The following is a 14,926-nucleotide window of genomic DNA, read 5'->3' on the forward strand; positions in this document are numbered from 1 at the left end:
GGGCTCGCCTCGCCCCGGTCCCGGTCCAGCCCTGGCACGGCCCGGCCCGGTCACCGCGCTGCCCCCAGCCCCGGGGCCGGTCCCCCCGCAGAGCCCCGGTGCGGCCCCCGCCGTCCGTGTCCCCCCCCCGCCCCGGTGCCCCGCCCCACCGGGGGCCGCCCCCACCGGGAGGCGGCGCGCGCAGCCCGGAAGCGGCGGCGGCACCCGGAAGCGGCGGCGGGGCAGGATGGACGGTAAGGAGCGGGGGGGCGGGGAGCGGGGGGGGGAGGCCCCTCCGCACCGGGCCGGGCCCTGTCCTGGCGCCGGGGGGCTCCCGGTGCGGCGGGCCGGGCGCTGAGGCCGCTCTCTCCCCGCAGACACGCTCTTCCAGCTGAAGGTGAGCGCGGCGCCGACCCCGCCGGCAGCCCCGGGACGTGCCCGCCGCCCAGGGGCCGGTAACGGCGTTCGTGCTGCGGGGGGGGCAGTCCGGACTGTTCTGGGGTCCCTTGGGGGTGGGGTGGGGTGGGGACAGGGACCTTTTGCCCTCCCCCCTTTTGCCCCCCCTCTTTTAACCCATCCTTATTTACCCCTCCATTTACTCCCCCCTTTACTCCCCTTTTTTTTAACTCCCCTTTCTTTGCTCCCTCTTTACAGCCCCGTTTTTAACCCCCCCGTTTTTAACCCCCCCGTTTTTAACCCCCCCGTTTTTAACCCCCCCGTTTTTAACCCCCCCGTTTTTAACCCCCCCCTTTTTTAACCCCCCCTTTTTTAACCCCCCCTTTTTTAACCCCCCCTTTTTTAACCCCCCCTTTTTTAACCCCCCCTTTTTTTACCCCTCCCCTTTTTTAACCCCCCTTTTTTAACCCCCCCCTTTTTTAACCCCTTTTTTTAACCTCCTCTTTTTAACCCCCATTTATACCCCCTCCTTTTTTTAACTCCCCCCCTTTTTAATCCCCCCCCCGTGGCCCTGTGGGTCCCCCTCTGACCCGGGGAGCTGCTCAGCACCCCAGGGTGCTGCCCCCCTGCGAGCAGCCCTCCCCGTGGAGGTGGGGGCGCTTCGCAGGCCCCCGGGTTGCTGCCGCCGCCTACCCCGCTGTGTCCCGGCGCTAACCCCTGCTTCCTTTCCAGTTCACGGCCAAGCAGCTGGAGAAGCTCGCTAAAAAGGCTGAGAAGGACTCCAAGGCAGAGCAAGCTAAGGTCAAGAAGGTGGGTGGCAGCTCGTCACGGAGCCACGGGTGCTGGCAGGCCTGGGTGCTGCGCCCAGGGGCTGGGGACCCTGCCTCCGCCTGTGCCCTGCCAGCTGCGTGCCATCGAGGGACGGGGAAAGGGGCAGGTTCCCCTCTCCGGGCTTTGCTGCGCACCAGCAGTCACAAAACGTAGGCCTCAGAATGTTTTAGGAATGGTTTTTTTTTCACTGGGAGCGTGCTCGGACGCAGGCTCCCCAGGGAAGCGGTCACAGCACCGAGCTGATGGAGCTTGAGAAACGCGTGGGCGTCGCTCAGGCATCGGGTCTGATCGCTGGGGGGTCCCGTGCGGGGCCGCGAGTTGGACTTGGTGACCCTGGTGGGTCGCTTCCAGCACACGGGGTCCTGTGATCGTAAGTCCCACGCTGAGATCGTGGCTCTGCTGGGTATGTGTGGTGCCTCCCTGCGACGCCGAGAAGGATTTAATTCCATTCCCAGGGCGTGCTCCGTGTTTGTAGGGGTCACAGCGAAGCCGTTTCCTGCTGGAGGCCTGTCAGGCAGAAATGGATCATGCTGGTTCGTAAACATGGAGTGGGTTCTTGGTGCAAGCAGCTGCCCTTTGCTCTTCCAGGCCCTTCAGCAGAAGAACGTGGAATGTGCTCGTGTCTACGCGGAGAATGCCATTCGCAAGAAGAACGAGGGGCTGAACTGGCTCCGCATGGCTTCCCGAGTGGATGCCGTGGCCTCCAAGGTGCAGACGGCCGTGACGATGAAAGGGGTAAGGGCCTCTGTTCTCGAGCGGGGGGCTTTGAGGGTGGTCTGCGCCCTGGTGTGGCACCCCTGGCTGCGCTCTGCCCAGGGCTCTGTGCCAGGGATTCGCTCTCAGCAGCGATGACTTTGCTTTTGGGCAGCACCCACGAAGCAATCTCCTCCTCTTGCAGGTGACCAAAAACATGGCTCAGGTGACTAAGGCTCTGGACAAGGCTCTGAGCTCCATGGACCTGCAGAAGGTGTCTGCTGTGATGGATAAATTCGAGCAGCAGGTTCAGAATTTGGATGTTCATACGTCGGTAAGTGGAGGAGGCCTCGGGGGGTATGGGAGGACAGGCACTGTCCTGTGTGTCTGGTGCGTGAGAGGGGCTGGGCAGGCCACGGCTCTGCTGCCCAGCAGGGAAGGGTTTTGCCACGCAAAGAGGCAAAGTGGCAGGGGAGGAGAGGGAGGAGGGAGGCTGCTGTCCCAGCCACGGGCTTCTCAGATGGGGCTGTGGAGGACTGGGCCTTGCAACCCTTTGCCGTGGCCTTGTTGTCAGGCTTGAGGCCATGGGGACCGTTCTGGTGCAGGGGCAGTGGTGATACGGGGTCTGTGGCGTGATTTTTGAGGGGAAGAAGTCGTGCTGGACCGAGCAACTTTCCCTGTGGGGCAGGCTGACGGGCTGTCTCTGTTTCAGGTCATGGAGGACTCCATGAGCTCCGCCACCACCCTGACCACGCCGCAGGAGCAGGTGGACAGCCTCATCGTGCAGATCGCCGAGGAGAACGGCTTGGAGATCATGGACCAGCTCAGCCAGCTCCCCGAGGGGGCTTCGGCGGTGGGCGAGAGCTCGGTGCGCTCCCAGGAGGACCAGCTGTCACGGAGGTTGGTTCTCTGCCGGGTCCTTTGCCTCGCGCTGAGGCAGTCTGAATTCTTCACGGGGGTCTCCCATCAGCATGAAAGCCATGAATTACCACATCGTGGTTGGCCGAGTGGGTGCTGAGCTCCTCCGTAAAGCTCAGGCGAGCCAGAGCCCTGCAGCGTGTGCCAGGCGTTCCCCGTTGGGTACCTGGCCGGGCCCGGGAAGGGTGCAGGCAGGCGAGGTGGCCGCTCGGGGCCGGCTGCTGGCACCTGGCAGCGAGCTGTCCTCGATCTGGCGCCGAGCCCTCTGCCCCTGCTCCGTGCTCGCCCTCACGCAGCCGCAGCCAGCTCCGGGAACAGGCTGTCTCGCTGGAACTGCCCCAGGAGGAGCCGATCAGCTTCCTCTCCCCGCTTCCTCCCCACGCAGCCGCTGCCGGGGTCCCTCAGCGCGACGGCACCGAGGTGGCAGTGGCCCCGTGCTGCCCTGGGGGAGGCACCAAGCGGCTGCAGCCGCGGGGTACCCACGAGAGGAGCTGGGAGCCCCATTTCTGCAGCACATCAGCTGCACTGACAACAGACGCTCTGCGTTTCCTGCAGGCTGTCAGGGCTGCGTGCTCCGGGGCAGGATTTCTTGCCTCTCCGCCGCTGGAGGGAGGCAGAGTCGTGCCCTGGACGTGCTGTAGGTCCTCCTGCCTGGCGGCCGTTCCTGGCTGCTCTCATGCCGCTTCCCTCTTGTTCTCTCCCTTCCAGGTTGGCTGCCTTGCGGAATTAAGGTCTCCTGCCTCCCCTGCGGACTGCTGCCACACTGGTTGTATGGTGTGTGGGGACGGAGGGACCCAGGACTCCTTCCCCTCTGCCCGTTATGTCCTTGCTCTGACCTGCTGGCCGGGCAGGGCTGGCCCCTCCTGCAGCAGCACGTCCCCAGCCCTGCCCGCTTCCCTGCAGACTTCTTTTGGGGTGCGACGGTGACCGGAGCTGGCAGAGATCCCGGCAGGGGGAATGGAGCAAGGGCAGCCCTTCTCTGGGCTTGACGGATGCTTCGCTGGTTCTGATTTTAGGGTGATTTTAGGGTGTTCTTCATTTGCGGGTCGCTGCTGGTTTCTCGCGGCGCCCCGTGATGCAACGTGCCACTCCTGATTTAACACTAAACGAATCCTTCTGGGGGTGGGTTGTGGCGTCTCCTGGGGTGCTGGTTGCCTGCCTCCTCCGTGCGTAGCACGCTTGTTACCTGCTGTAGGGCCTCCCAGCTGTGGGCAGCACCCGGCAGGGGCCCGCAGCAAGCAGCTGTGCCCTCGGCGTTGCAGCAGGAGGGGTGGGGGCTCGCTCCCCGCGGGGCGGTGGTGTTTCTGTGGGGTTTGTGCCTTGCAGGAAGGCGTGGGTACGCCGCCGCACCTCTCGCCTAGCAGCGACCTTCCCCAGCCCCTGCTGCCCGGTTCGTAGCCATACCTGCTGGCCCTGCTTGCAGACCTCGCCTTGCCGACTCGCCTGGCCCTGGCAGGCTGACCCTCCCCGCGTCTCTACCACGAAGTGGCCTTTGAAACGCTCGTCCTGCCCCGCGAATCCGCCCGTGCCCCCTCCCAGCGCTGCAGGCAGTGAGTTAGCGGGGCCGTGACCCTGGGGGGCCGGTCTGTGCCTGGCATCGCAGCCTCGTCCTGGCCGCATGGGCGTACCGGGGTGGGTGCCAAACCGTCCTGGGCACGCATCCGCCTGTCCCCTGGGTCCCCCTGCTGCCGTTTCCTCCCCGCTGTCCCCACCTTGCCACATCTCCGTGCCCGGGGGGCTGGCACCGGGCTGGGCGGGAGGCACGGCGGTCGGCTCGCGGGGAAATGGGGCTGCCCGGGGCTGATGCTCCCAGCGCCCCTTCTCCCCTGCGACTCCCCGAGGTACCGAGTGGGTGGGAAGCTTGCGGGAAGGAAACGGAGCTTCCTTTGGCTCTCAGGAGGAGGAATTTCAGCCCCCTCGCTGCAGGCCGTGAGTGAGCACCCTGCGGCCGCCCGGCCCCGCAGCGCTGGAGCTGCCCTGGTGCGCCCGCAGCGCGGAGCTGTGCGGCACGCGGCTGCTGCTGCCACGGGCAGCTCCCGTCCATCAGCTTTAGTGGGAATTCTGACACACGCGGCCGCTGCGTGGGGCTGGGCTGAGAGCGGGGCCTCGGCGGCCGTCTGCGGGGCAGGGGAAGCGCGGGGATGGGCGGCAGCCCCTGCACACCTCCGGTGCTGGCGCCCGGCCCGGCTCAGGCCACGGACACAGGGCAGGACACGCTCCAGGCCGGGGCCACCGCCTCGGTGCTTGTAACTAAAACACTGCGTGCTGTTTGAATTATTTTTTTTTTTTCTGAGTTCAGTGGCCTTGGCTGCATGTGTCTAGCTGAGAGAGCCTTCCGCCCTCGTGTGCCGGGGTGGGGACGTGGGGGGGTGACAACAGGGCAGCAGGAGGGGGCTTTGGGCTGCAAAGCCACTTGTGCACGGTGCCTGCACCACGGAGCAGGGCTGCCACCAGCACCCGGCCCTGCATCGGCACCGGGCTGGGGGCTGGCACGTGCCCCCCGGCCCATGGAACCACTCCCTCTTCCCGTGATGTTTCTGTCTTGATTCCTGTTGGGTTTTTGTTGTTGTGTTTTGTTTTTCTTTTTTTTTTAAGCTTGTCTCCGTTGCCTTTTTCTTCTCCAACACACTGTTGATTACCTTCTGCTATTTTAAATAAAACCTGCCTGAACATCCGTCGTGGTGTGCGCAAGGGGCTCGGGCACAAAGAGGGGAGCCGGGCTGTGAACCCCACCGCAGCTGGGGACAGAACTGGGGGTCCCGTGGGGCTCAGGTAGGGAGGAGGGAGAGGCCGGTCCTGGTCCTGCAGCCTCCCTGCCTCCTGTTCCGGGAGAAGGGGAGCCCTCACCTGCTGTCCCCATGGGACTGGGGGGGTCACAGCCTCTGGGGGCAGCCGAGGGGAAGGCCCCTGACGTGTTTGGGACACCCTGCGTGCCACATACCTACGCCTCCCCCCAGGGACCAGTTCCCTTCCTGTGGCTGAGCCGGGGGAACTGGGACGAGCAGGAGCTGCCACAGCCCTGCTGCGGCCACCACCAGCTCCCGGGGGGCCGAGGCAGCCGCCTCCCTCCCCGGTTCTTTTCCCAGCATTGTGCTGGGGCTGCCTGGCTCCCTGCGCTCTCCCCCACGCCTCTCCCAAGACCTTGTGGGGGGGAAGCTTGGGCTTGCCAAAGGGGAGATGCCCACGCAGGAGCTCTGCCCTTTCCCATCCCGAGCACCCACCGACGGCGGGTGCAACCCGGGGGGCTGGGGGCTCGTCCCCTCCCCTACGCCTGGCAGACGGGCTGTGCGCCGCAGCCAAGCCGCGAATGCCACAGGAAGGTGGCTCTGCTTCGCGAGCTTGTTTTCCCCGGTGCCCAAAGCCGCCTCCGCTCCGAAGACAGGCTGTTCCCAAATGTGAGAGGAAATTGCTAAGAAGATGATTGAGTAACCAATTAATTCGCTAATGATTAATGGAAGCATCCTGCGGAGGCAGCCCCGCCGCCACCTGGCCGGGTGTTGCGGCGATGTCTCACTCCTGGTGCGGTGGGCACCCACCGGCTGCCTCCGCCACGCCGGGGTGACCGGTGCTGTGCTGGGGTGCCATCGGGGTGCCGGGGTGGCCGGTGACACGCCGTGGTGGCTCGTCACTGCAGCGGGGCAGGTGCCGACCCCACCACACAGCCCTGGGGGCTCGGGGGCGATGCGCGCAGCCAGCGGGACGCCAGGCACAGCTTCATTTTGCTCGGGGTAAGGTGCGGCAGGATCCGGCCATGCCGGGGCTGCCCAGCACCCACAGGCAGGATGCTAGGAGAGCAGGGTGCTGAGCAGGGGCAGCGCCAGGACCAGGGCTGCCGGCAGGAGCGGGGCTGGGCCGGCCCCGCTGGTGTCGCTGTAGCCGTAGCTCGTCCTGCACTCCCCTGCCAGCTCCTTGAAGGCGATGGGCTCCTCGTGGGGCGCCGTGCCCTGCAGGGACATCTTCACCTGTGGGGGGACGGGGTGGGTTCCTGCGGTGAGGGGTGGTCCCCGCGTGCCGCACCGCCCCGTGGCACCTTCACGGTGCTGCCCTGCGTGTCCCCGTGCCGCCCTGTGTCCCCAGACGTCCCCGAGCACCCTGGCGCCCCACTTATCCGTGTGTCCCCGTGTCCCAGTGCCCTGTGCATCCCCGTGCCCCCCGCTCCACACTCACCTCCTCCACCTTCCTGAACACACGGAGCAGGTTGTTCGCCAGCGCCGCTTTCACCTCCTGCTCCGTCCAGTTCCTGAGCAGCAGCTCCGCCACCAGCGCCGGGTAGGTGGAGACGTCCTCCAGGCCCGTGGGGACCCTGTGGCACCCTGCGGCTCAGAGCCCAGCCTGGCAGCACCCCGTGTCCCCCCCCAGGCCCCCAGGCAGGGCACGGGGGTGCCCCAGGGCTGATCCTGATCTCACCCTTTGGGCCACCCCGTCCCAATCCCTGCACGCTGCCGCCCGCGTTACCCCGTGACGCCGTCGTAGTCCCCGCCGAAGCCGACGGACTGGGCGCCTGCCACCTTCTTCACGTGGTCCATGTGGTCTGAGGGTGCAGAGGGGGGGGGGGGTTGAGCGGGCAGGGGGACACTGCACCCCCCTCGTACCCCCCCCCATCCCCGCCCGCTGCCTCACCCGCGACGTCGCTCAGGTTGGCCTTGTCACTGCACGTCACATACTCGTTGTAGAAGTTGACCATCACCAGCCCCTCCTTGGAGGCCTGGGGGAGAGGTGGTCCTGAGCCCCGTGGCAGCCCTGCTGGACCCCCCCCCCTCCCCCGTGCCCCTGCCAGCAGCCGTGCCATCGCTCACCACCATCCTCAGCACGTCATCCGGCACGTTGCGGCGGTGCGGGCAGAGGCTGTAGGCGGACGAGTGGCTGAAGATGACGGGGGCTTTGGAGATGTTCAGCACCATCTTCATGGTATCCACTGAGACGTGGGCCAGGTCCACGATCATGCCCAGGCGGTTCATCTCCTCCACCACGGTCTGCGGGGATGGGGACGGGGATGGGGACGGGGTGAGGGTTGTGGCAGCCCCACAGGGGGGACACGGTGCACCGGGGGCTGGCTGACCCCAGGCCACGTCCCCCCCAACTCCGGGGCGCTGCTCCCAGCTCCATCCCCGCTCACCTTCCCAAAGGACGAGAGGCCGTGGTGCACGGGCGACTCCTGCGTGGTGTCCACCAGCCAGTTGTCAGCCCTGCGGGGCTGGCAGAGCATCAGAGCAGCCCCCCAGCCTCCTCCCCATCCCTGCCACCCCCAGCCCCTCCGATGCCCCGCACCAGGGCGTGTTGCAGCTGTGGGTGAGGGTCATGTAGCGGACGCCCAGGTGGTAGAAGGTGCGCAGGACGCCCAGGCTGCTGTCGATGGAGTGGCCGCCCTCCACGCCGATGAGGCTGGCCACCTTCTTGTTCTGGAAAGCCGCCTCGATGCCTGCGGGAGGGCGGCGGGTGCTCAGCCAGGGACGGGCACCGGCAGCCCCTTGCCCCCCGCCGCCGGCCCCGCGCCCGCTCACCGGCGCTGCTGACGACACAGGCGAAGGTCTCGGGGTAGAGCTCGCACATGCGGTGCACCACGTCGATCTGCTCCAGCGTGCGCTTCACCGCGTCCTTGTTCTGCGTCTCGCAGGGCACGTACACCGACCAGAACTGCACGGGGAGGCAGGGGGTGAGCACCCCGACCCCATTCTGGGGCCGCCCCGGTGCCCGCGCCCCGCTCGCCGTCCCACCTGGCCGCCCACGTGCCCGGCGTTCAGCTTGGGGATGTTGGTGTGCGTGCCGGTCAGCTGCGTGAGGTTGGCCTCCGGCAGCCCCAGCTGGTTGTTGAACCTTTTGAGGAGCTGCCAGGGCAGGTCGTTGTGCCTGGGCCGGGGAGAGAGCGGAGTGAGGGGCTGTCTGTCCGTCTGTCCAGCCAGCCAGACGGCTGCCCAGCTACCTGCCCGGGACCCCTGGCTGCCTGCCCACCTACCTGCCTACCCACCCACCCACCCATCCCTCCTTCCCATCCCTCCCTCCCTCCCTCCATCCATCCACCCATCCATCCCTCCCTCCCTCCCTCCCTCTATCTATCCATAACCCCTCCCTCCATCCCTCCCTTCCTTTGCCCCTCCCTCTCTCCTTCCCTCTGCCTGTCCCTCCCTCTGTCCATCTGTCCGTCCTTCCCTCCGCCTGTTCCTCCTTCCCGCTATCCATCTGTCTGTCCCTCCCGCCTCCTGTCCCTCCTCCCCGCCTCCCACCCATCTGTGCCCCCCCGGGAGGAGCCGCCCAAGCCGCTCAGGCCAGGAGCAGGGGCGGTCACCCCGCTGGGACCCCTCGGCGCAGCCCCCCGCACCCATTCCCACGCAGCCCTCGCCCACCGCAGGGCTCCCTCCTGCACCCGGGGGAGGCAGCCCAGCATCCCCACCGAGGGACATTGCTGTCACCGCGCTGGGGATGTCACCACCGTGGGGATGTCACCACCGTGGGCATGTCACCGCCGTGGGGATGTCACCACCACGTGGCGTCACGTACCTGTGGCGTCATGTACCCAGCGGCATTTCTGGGGAAGTTCTCGGGGCAGACGCACGAGCCAGCTCCCACCTCTTCCCTCCCGCATTACGGCCCCGCCACATCCTCCCGCTCCTCTGTCCCCACTCCCTCTGCCGGGGCTGCTCCGGGCGAGGTGGTGGCCACACACCCCATGGAGCCGTGGAGATGCCACCGAGGACCCGACCCCACCACCGGGAACAGCGTCCGGGGCGTCCTGGCAGGGGACCGGGAATGTCCCTTGGGACAGGGCTCTGCAGGACTTCCCCCGGGGGCAGCCTGGCCCCGTTTCCCAGCACCGGCCCCATTCCTGGCCTGGCTGCGTGGTGTCCGGGGATCCCCCGTGGTTGTGCAGCCCCTGGGTGCACCGTGCGGGGATCCCCCGGCGAGGCCAGCCCCGCGTGTCCCCGGGGTGCACAGCACGGGCATCCCCCCGGCAGGGCCGCGGGGCTTTCTGCGCCTGGGAGTTTCGCAGGAACCAAGACCCCTGCGCCGCGGGGCCGGGCAACCTTTGGAGCCGCCGCGGGGCTGTGCTCACCCATCGATGACCGGCGTGGTCTCCATGATGCGCTTGGCCTCCTCCTGGTGCTGCTGCGCCGAGCAGGGCAGGAGCAGGCACAGCACCAGCACGCTCCAGCGCAGCATCCTATCCTCGCCCCGTGTGGGTACGGGCGCCGCCGGCTGCTCTGGGATGAGACCGGTGTCCTGCCACCACCGTGGGAGCCTGCTGAGTGCTCGCAGCTGCCCGGCCTCACCGTCCTTCCCCTCCCGTGGTAAATCAATAACCAGGAGCCCCGGCCATAAACCCACCCTTGCACCCTGTGCCTGGCTCTGGCTGTGCCTGGGCACCGCGACGGCCTTCCCCAGCACGGCGCGGATGGCGCGGGGACGCGCCGGGGGCCTCTCGGCATAGCTGTGGTTACGCTCCTGGCCCCTCTAACGCAGCGCAGATTTTTCTGCTGGAAAAGCGCCGGTCCCACCCGCGCCTCGGCCTCCCCACTGCCGGCACCCACCGGCACCCCCAGCCCCACGCTGGCACCCCAGCCCCATGCCCCATGTCCCTGGGGGGGGTCTCGGCAGGGCCCGCTGCCCCTGTCCCCCTGTCCCCAGCTCACCGCTGTCCCCGGGACGCTCGGGTGGCTGCTCCCAGTAGCGGCTGTGCAATATGCTTTCTGGCTTGTGTGTCTGCGCTCGGGGCTGGAACGGGCTCCGGCCACCCCAGAGCCAGCCCCCGCCATGGCGCCGGGCGGTGGCCGAGCTCCAGCGCGCCCCGCAGCTCCGTGCCCAGGCTGCCCCACGCCGAGGGCTGGGGGCAGCGGTGGGGCAGCACGGGCACCGGTGCTGCTGCTGCTGCGGGGGGAAACTGAGGCACTGTCCTGCCCGCGCCCCGTCACCCACCGTGGGGTGCATCCTGCCGGTGGCCGCGGGCAAGGAGCGGCACCGTGGGGCTGCGGGAGCGGTGAGGAGCCACGTGGAGCAAACCCAGCCCCAGCCCCTCATCCTGGGGTGGCTGGGCTGGGACGCCCCCACTGCGGCGCAGCGAGCCCGGATGTGGGGCGCCGAGGCCTGCATCATATGGGGCACGGTGTGGGGCTGGCACCCCACGGCACACGGCTCACCGTCTGGGCCACCGCAGCCAGGAGGGTCCTGAGCACCCCCGGCCCTGCTGGGGGGGCTCGCAGCCCCTCCAAACTCCCCCCACATCCCCAGTGGGTCCAGCTGCGTGTCCCCCCAGCATGGCCCCAACCTGGGGATGGCCCCACAGCCCCCAGACCCGCAGCAGCTTTCCCCCGCGCCGGCCCCTGCCGCCGGCCCCTGCCACCGCCCCCGGCCCCCTGCCAGGAATGCGCCGGGGGGGCCCAGCCCCACGCCCTGCACCCGCCGGGTCTGGCTTCCTCTTCTGCAGCTATTTAAGGGCCGTCCCCGGCACGTCCCGCGCGGCTGGGCCATGGAGCGGCTGGAGGTGACGGAGACCTTCGCTGGCATCACCCTGCCCGGGCACCTCCACACCAAGGAGTCCCTGCAGTTCGCCACCACCTTCCCCTTCCGTGACACCGACGTGGTCATCGTCACCTACCCCAAGTCAGGTGAGCGGCGGCAGGCGGGGAGGTGTCAGGGAGGGGGACAGGGATGGGGTACGGGGATGGCCATAGGGACCCCCCCGGGCGGAGGGACGGGGTTGGGGGGGGAGCTCTGCTGTGCAGCCCCCGCTCGCCAGCAGGCCCTGGTGCTGCCGACGTGGCTGGGATGTGGCTGGGCCCTCGGCCAGCCCTGGAGGGTACCGCGCCCCCGCCCTGCACAGCCACTGCCTCCCCCCATCCCTCCGGCACAGCCCCACAGCCCCATGTCAGGGGGCTCGGCCCCCCTGCTTTGTGGGGTGGAGGCGGACACCCCACACCTGCCCCTGCTGTGTCCCCAGCCCCGTCCCCATTCCCGACCCCATCCCCATCCCCGGGGGGGTTACGACTGCCAGGGCTCGGTGGGGCAGTGGTCCCACGCCGCTGCTGCTGCCCTCCGCCACCTCGCTCCGCGCCGTGCCATGCTGGGACATGTTGTGCTGCGCCATGCTGAGCTGTGCTATGGCCATTACGTGGCATACATCGCCATGCTGTGCTGCGCCATGCCGTGCTGCGCCATGCCATGCTGTGCCGTGACAAGTCAAGCCATGGGGTGCTGTGCCACACTGTGCTGTGCCATGCCACGATGTGCCGTGTTGTGCCACGCTGTGCCGTGCTGTGCCACACTGTGCCGTGCTGTGCCACACTGTGCCATGCTGTGCCACGCTGTGCCGTGCTGTGCCGTGCTGTGCCACACTGTGCCGTGCTGTGCCACGGTGTGCCGTGCTGTGCCGTGCTGTGCCGTGTTGTGCCACGCTGTGCCGTGCTGTGCCACACTGTGCCATGCTGTGCCGTGCTGTGCCGTGCTGTGCCGTGCTGTGCCACGCTGTGCCGTGCTGTGCCATGCTGTGCCGTGCTGTGCTGTGCTGTGCTGTGCTGTGCCACACTGTGCTGTGCTGTGCCACGCTGTGCCGTGCTGTGCTCTGTTGTGCCACACTGTGCCGTGTTGTGCCATGCTGTGCCACGCTGTGCCGTGCCGTGCCACACTGTGCCATGCTGTGCCGTGCTGTGCTGTGCCGTGCTGTGCCGTGCCGTGCCACGCTGTGCCGTGCTGTGCTGTGTTGTGCCACACTGTGCCATGTTGTGCCATGCTGTGCCACGCTGTGCCATGCTGTGCCACACCGTGCTATATCAAGCCACACAATGCCATCCCATGCCATGCCATGCCGCGGTGTGCGTGGCAGTGTCCGTGCGGGGTGGCAGTGCCCTGACGCCCCCTTCCCCAGGCACCACGTGGATGCAGGAGATCCTGACGCTGCTGTACAGCCACGGGGACGCGCTGCCGGCCAAGACCATCCCCAACTGGGAGCGGGCGCCCTGGCTGGAGCAGATCCACTTCAGGGATGCGCTGCGGGACACAGCCGCGCACCGCCTCATCACCAGCCACCTGCCCGCCCGTGTCCTGGCCCCCCTGCTGCAGCGGAGCAAGGCCAAGGTGAGGGGAGCCGGGCGGGAGGGGGGTCCCCGTGCTGCTGGGGCTTCCCCCAGCTGGGGCAGCTGCCAGGGACTTTCTGAGGGCGCAGCCGAGCGGCGGGGACAGAGCCTGGAAACTCCCTTGCTGCCGCAGTGCTGAGAGCAGTGTCCCCCCACCAGGTGATCTATGTGGCCAGGAACCCTAAGGACGTCGTCGTCTCCTTCTACTACTTCCACCGCCTGGCCAAATTCCTGCCCGACCCCGTCTCCTTTGATGCCTTCCTCCAGCAGTTCCTCGAGGGCACTGGTAAGGGCTGGGGGGGCCCAGGTGTGTGAGTGGGGGGCACGCCGGGGGCCGGCCACGGGCTCGCATCACCCCCAGGCTCCCCGCAGTGCACTACGGCTCCTGGTTCGACCACGTCAAGGGCTGGGTGGGTCAGCGGCAGCTCCTGGACATCTTCTATGTCACCTATGAGGAGCTGCACCAGGTGAGCCCTGCGTCCCCGTGTCCCCCAGCCCTGTGTCCCCCAGCCCCTTGTCCCAGCCCTGCCGGCTGACCCCTTGTGCTGCAGGACCTGCGGGGCACGGCGCAGCGGCTCAGCACCTTCCTGGGCTGCCCGCTGGGGCCGGAGACGCTGGAGGCCCTGGAGCAGCACTGCAGCTTCGCTGCCATGCGGGACAACGCCATGGCCAACTACACCCTCATCCCCCGCGAGATCATGGACCACAGCCAGGGACGCTTCATGCGCAAAGGTGAGGGGACGGGGGGGGGGGGTGGCGGGCACGTCAGTGCCGGCGTCGCCCCGTGCCCCGGTCCCACCGGTCCCTTCCCATCCCGCAGGCGTGGTGGGGGACTGGCGCGACCACTTCTCCCCGCTGCAAAACGCCCTCTTCAACCGCGTCTACCAGGAGGAGATGCGTGATGTTGACCTCAGCGTCCACTGGCCCATGGTGTGAGGGCTGGGGGCCCTGACCCCATAATTTATAGACCCTTGGGGCCGGAGGTGGCGATGGGAAGCAGCTGCTCCGTGCCCCGTCCAGGGGATGTTTCCGGCCACACACCGCCACTGTCCCCAAGGCCATCCTGCCCTTCAGTGGCCCTGACCCCCTCCTTCCTCCGTCCCAGCAGGGAGCAGAGCCCCACTCAGGAAAAAATAAATATTTATTGCAATTCCCATGCTGGCAGAGCTTTCCCAGGGGTGTGGGCCAGGCAGCGCCGTTCTGGTGGCGCCGGGTGCCGGGAAGTGTGAGGCGTTATCAGGGACGCATCGGGGCAGGAACCCATCCCCAGGGACATTATCTTGGGTGCGGGTGACGGTCGGGGGGGGGCCGTGGCAGGCTGCCAGGTGTCTTCTTCAGCAGCACTCAGGGTCCCAGCCCCATGGTGCCCCTCTCTGCCCTGGTGCACGCCCGTGCCCCTCCTGAAGCCCTGGGCTGGCCGTGGTGCCCCGAGCAGCCGCTGGCACCCACCTGCCTCATCTCCTTGTGGGGTGTTTGCCCCGAGGGCTCACGCCCCCCACCAGTGTGCCCACGGGCCCTGCCTCATCCTGATGCATTCCAGGCAATTGCCTTATAAAAAGCTCATAAAATGCAGGAAAAGTGAATAATTAACCCCGTGAACTAAACATCTCCTGCTCGCTCAGCATGGTGAAGCGCTCCAGGGAGGTGCGAGGGCCAGCAGGGCACCCACTGCCCACACTGCCTTGTTGGGGGCTCAGCTGAGTGGGGGCGGGCAGAGGGACCCCCCCCCCCCCCCGGGGACACTGGCACCCCCAGCCCGAGGGGACCCCTGCGCCCCTGCGTGTGTGGGGCAATGCTGGAGGGGGCCCGGGCACCCCCTGCCTGCGCCGAGGGCCGAATGCAGCGGCAGCCTCATCAGGCGCTGGGTTTCCATGGTGACGTCCATTATCCTGCTTTATAGGGGGATGAATCAGGCGCTATAAATACGCGACTGATCGGGGCGCTGCGGGCACCGCGCTCTGCCTGCAGCTGGCAGCCCCGCGGCAGCCCCGCGCCCAGCGTGTGCCAGAGAGGGGCACGGGCAGCTCTGTGCAGGCACGGCCGCGTGG

At 67.8% G+C, this 14,926-nt stretch overlaps 3 protein-coding genes across 5 annotated transcripts; 2 read left to right on the plus strand and 1 right to left on the minus strand.

The window, feature by feature from the left end:
- The first annotated feature begins 151 nt into the window (after window positions 1-151).
- On the plus strand, window positions 152-5,491 carry CHMP1A (charged multivesicular body protein 1A). The gene is made up of 7 exons (XM_035566178.2): window positions 152-233; window positions 357-376; window positions 1,108-1,185; window positions 1,795-1,941; window positions 2,105-2,233; window positions 2,612-2,799; window positions 3,526-5,491. The coding sequence occupies exons 1-7, from the start codon at window positions 227-229 to the stop codon at window positions 3,545-3,547; spliced, it is 591 nt and encodes a 196-aa protein (XP_035422071.1). The 5' UTR covers window positions 152-226; the 3' UTR covers window positions 3,548-5,491.
- Window positions 5,492-6,243: 752 nt separating this feature from the next.
- DPEP1 (dipeptidase 1) lies at window positions 6,244-11,499 on the minus strand. 3 transcript variants are annotated; one of them, XM_035566183.2, is made up of 11 exons: window positions 11,405-11,499; window positions 9,866-10,032; window positions 8,532-8,664; window positions 8,319-8,451; window positions 8,086-8,236; window positions 7,934-8,003; window positions 7,614-7,790; window positions 7,438-7,522; window positions 7,273-7,348; window positions 6,985-7,120; window positions 6,244-6,779 (listed from the first exon to the last, which is right to left on the minus strand). In XM_035566183.2, the coding sequence occupies exons 2-11, from the start codon at window positions 9,970-9,972 to the stop codon at window positions 6,603-6,605; spliced, it is 1,245 nt and encodes a 414-aa protein (XP_035422076.1). In that variant the 5' UTR covers window positions 9,973-10,032; window positions 11,405-11,499; the 3' UTR covers window positions 6,244-6,602. The 3 variants fall into 3 exon arrangements, with proteins under 3 accessions (XP_035422076.1, XP_035422075.1, XP_035422077.1); XM_035566182.2 differs by lacking the exon at window positions 11,405-11,499 and adding an exon at window positions 10,443-10,632; XM_035566184.2 differs by lacking the exon at window positions 11,405-11,499 and adding an exon at window positions 10,443-10,551 and having other exon boundaries at window positions 9,866-10,013.
- Window positions 11,211-14,032, plus strand: LOC118257811 (sulfotransferase 2B1-like). The gene is made up of 6 exons (XM_035566187.2): window positions 11,211-11,414; window positions 12,671-12,879; window positions 13,038-13,164; window positions 13,251-13,345; window positions 13,430-13,610; window positions 13,699-14,032. The coding sequence occupies exons 1-6, from the start codon at window positions 11,276-11,278 to the stop codon at window positions 13,812-13,814; spliced, it is 867 nt and encodes a 288-aa protein (XP_035422080.1). The 5' UTR covers window positions 11,211-11,275; the 3' UTR covers window positions 13,815-14,032.
- Window positions 14,033-14,926: the final 894 nt, after the last annotated feature.

This window comes from Cygnus atratus, chromosome 12, assembly GCF_013377495.2.
Source record: "Cygnus atratus isolate AKBS03 ecotype Queensland, Australia chromosome 12, CAtr_DNAZoo_HiC_assembly, whole genome shotgun sequence".
NCBI classification, from domain to species: domain Eukaryota; kingdom Metazoa; phylum Chordata; class Aves; order Anseriformes; family Anatidae; genus Cygnus; species Cygnus atratus.

Coding starts and splice junctions, on each gene's coding strand:
- CHMP1A (XM_035566178.2), top strand. Junction 377..1,107: donor ACACGCTCTTCCAGCTGAAG/GTGAGCGCGGCG, acceptor CTTCCTTTCCAG/TTCACGGCCAAGCAGCTGGA. Junction 1,186..1,794: donor AGCAAGCTAAGGTCAAGAAG/GTGGGTGGCAGC, acceptor TTGCTCTTCCAG/GCCCTTCAGCAGAAGAACGT.
- DPEP1 (XM_035566182.2), bottom strand. CDS start 10,565: ATGGCGGGGGCTGGCTCTGGGGTGGCCGGAGCCCGTTCCAGCCCCGAG. Junction 8,004..8,085: donor CACAGCTGCAACACGCCCTG/GTGCGGGGCATC, acceptor CCAGCCCCGCAG/GGCTGACAACTGGCTGGTGG. Junction 7,349..7,437: donor CAACCTGAGCGACGTCGCGG/GTGAGGCAGCGG, acceptor CTGCACCCTCAG/ACCACATGGACCACGTGAAG.
- LOC118257811 (XM_035566187.2), top strand. CDS start 11,276: ATGGAGCGGCTGGAGGTGACGGAGACCTTCGCTGGCATCACCCTGCCC. Junction 11,415..12,670: donor CGTCACCTACCCCAAGTCAG/GTGAGCGGCGGC, acceptor CCCCTTCCCCAG/GCACCACGTGGATGCAGGAG. Junction 13,346..13,429: donor CCTATGAGGAGCTGCACCAG/GTGAGCCCTGCG, acceptor CTTGTGCTGCAG/GACCTGCGGGGCACGGCGCA.